The 1,817-nt window shown below is 68.5% G+C and overlaps 1 protein-coding gene across 1 annotated transcript; it reads right to left on the minus strand.

Annotated features, from left to right (window-relative positions):
* Positions 1-61: 61 nt before the first annotated feature.
* On the minus strand, positions 62-1,617 carry EMIHUDRAFT_370252 (hypothetical protein; the record flags this gene model as incomplete). The annotated part of the gene is made up of 5 exons (XM_005769027.1): positions 1,472-1,617; positions 1,249-1,402; positions 798-1,030; positions 575-624; positions 62-210 (listed from the first exon to the last, which is right to left on the minus strand). Coding segments are annotated over exons 1-5 (712 nt in total), but the record flags the coding sequence as incomplete, so codon positions are not given.
* Between the last annotated feature and the right edge of the window lie 200 nt (positions 1,618-1,817).

The following is a 1,817-nucleotide window of genomic DNA, read 5'->3' on the forward strand; positions in this document are numbered from 1 at the left end:
GGGCGGCGGCTGGGAAGAGGGTGGCGGCGGCGAGGGTGGAGGAGGGGAGGGTGGCGGCACGCCTGCTTGTTGCACCAGTCGACGAGCTGCTGCAGCTGCTCGCGGGAGGCCGCGGCGCCCGTCGGGTTGTTTGGCGAGCAAAAGTAGACCACGTCCGCGCGAGGCGTGGAGGAGAGGTCGGGGAAGAAGTTGTTGGACGGGCTGCAGGGCCTGCGGACACGGAGCTGGTCGACGGCGTCAGGGCGGGACGGTCCGTGCCGCGTACTCGGAGCAGCGCGTGAACACACGGGGTGCGAGTGTGCAGTGCGCACGGCGGAGCACCGCCAACTGCGTGTCCTCTCGAGAAAAGGAAGGCCAGCGTCCCGTGATCTCGGGTGATCTCGGGTGATCTCGGGTGATCTCGGGTGATCTCGGGTGATCTCGAGGTGATCTCGAGGCGATCTTGTGCGATCTCGTGCGAGCTCTCGTGCGAGCTCGGTTGATCTCGTGTTCGGCGAGTCGGGAAGGCCAGAGAAGGCGTCTTCCGCCCCCCGCCCATCTAGAGAGAGAGAGAGGGCATCTAGGCTGGCAGTGCATGTACACGATGTTGCCGTACTGCTTGCTCGTGGCGTCCATCTCCGCCGTCTGGGCGGCGGCGGAGGGAGGTGCCGCTCAGAGGCGCGGTCTCGGCGAGAGTGGGACGAGGCGCCACGTCTCGAGCGCCGGTGGGCGGTGGGCGGACGCTGCAGCGCAGCTGCGGCGTGGACTTGTGACGATCGACCTGTGACGATGGCGTCTCGTGGGCAGTGGGAGCGGACCTGGCCCATGATGACGGAGGTGTCGACGTAGACGGGGTACGAAGGGTCCTGCACGGCGCTCGTCACGCCCGAGCCAAACATCATCTGCAGCCGGCCGATGTCGCACTTTGAGCCGTCCGAGACAAAGACCTCCGCCGCGTCGACTTTGCCGTCGTAGAGAGCAGACGCGATCTTCTCGCGGAGGGGCCCCATCCCCTGCTCGGCGCCGTAGCCAGAGTAGCCCTCCTTGGTGCCTGCGCCGCGTGCAGACAGCCGCGGCGGCCCGGCTTGAGTGGTGCGGCTGGCGCAGGCGCGAGGCGGCGGAGCGAGCGCCGCGGGCCGGAGAGTGCAGATGAGAGCAGAGGAGGCGCGGGGGCGGCGGCAGGAGCATGTCGCGTGCCGCGCGCGCTCGTGCGTCAAGGACCGCGCCCCTGCGCGGGGCGCGCGGGAATCGCGGCTCGCGCGCGCTCACCAAGTTTGGAGGCGCCGGCGACGAGGCCAGAGAGGATGTGCGACGGCACCGGCTGCGTCGTGTCGCCGATCCCGAGCGAGATGATGTTGGCGTCCGGGTTGGCGGCGAGGTACGCGCTCCGCCGCCGCCCAATCTCGGGGAATAGGTAGCCCGCCTGGCAGGCGCGAGGCGGGCGTGAGGCTCTCTCTTCGGCCGCGCGAGGAGGCGACGGGCGTATGCGGACCTGCAGCTTGCCAAAGTTGGCATTGCGAGCCACGCCGCTCATCTGCACGCCGGCGCGCTCCGCGCCGACCGCAGGGCGGGAGGGCGCAGCAAAGGCGGTCGCTGCGATCGCGAGAGAGGCTGCCATCGGAGGTGCACGATGCCGACGTGAGCTTGATCTCGGGCTGTCAAGCAGCAGTGGGTACAAGGGACCCGGACTTGAGCACTTGAGCACTGGATAGGGTCGATTCCGCGTGGTACGGGATCCCTCGTTCGTCGTCTCCCCCTCCCTCGCTAAAGTATTGGGGGGTGTGTGTGTGGGGGGGGGGTCATAACAAACACATGCCAAGAAAGAATGACGGGGACGC

The sequence above is a fragment of the Emiliania huxleyi genome (assembly GCF_000372725.1).
Source record: "Emiliania huxleyi CCMP1516 unplaced genomic scaffold EMIHUscaffold_434, whole genome shotgun sequence".
NCBI classification, from domain to species: Eukaryota; Haptophyta; order Isochrysidales; family Noelaerhabdaceae; genus Emiliania; species Emiliania huxleyi.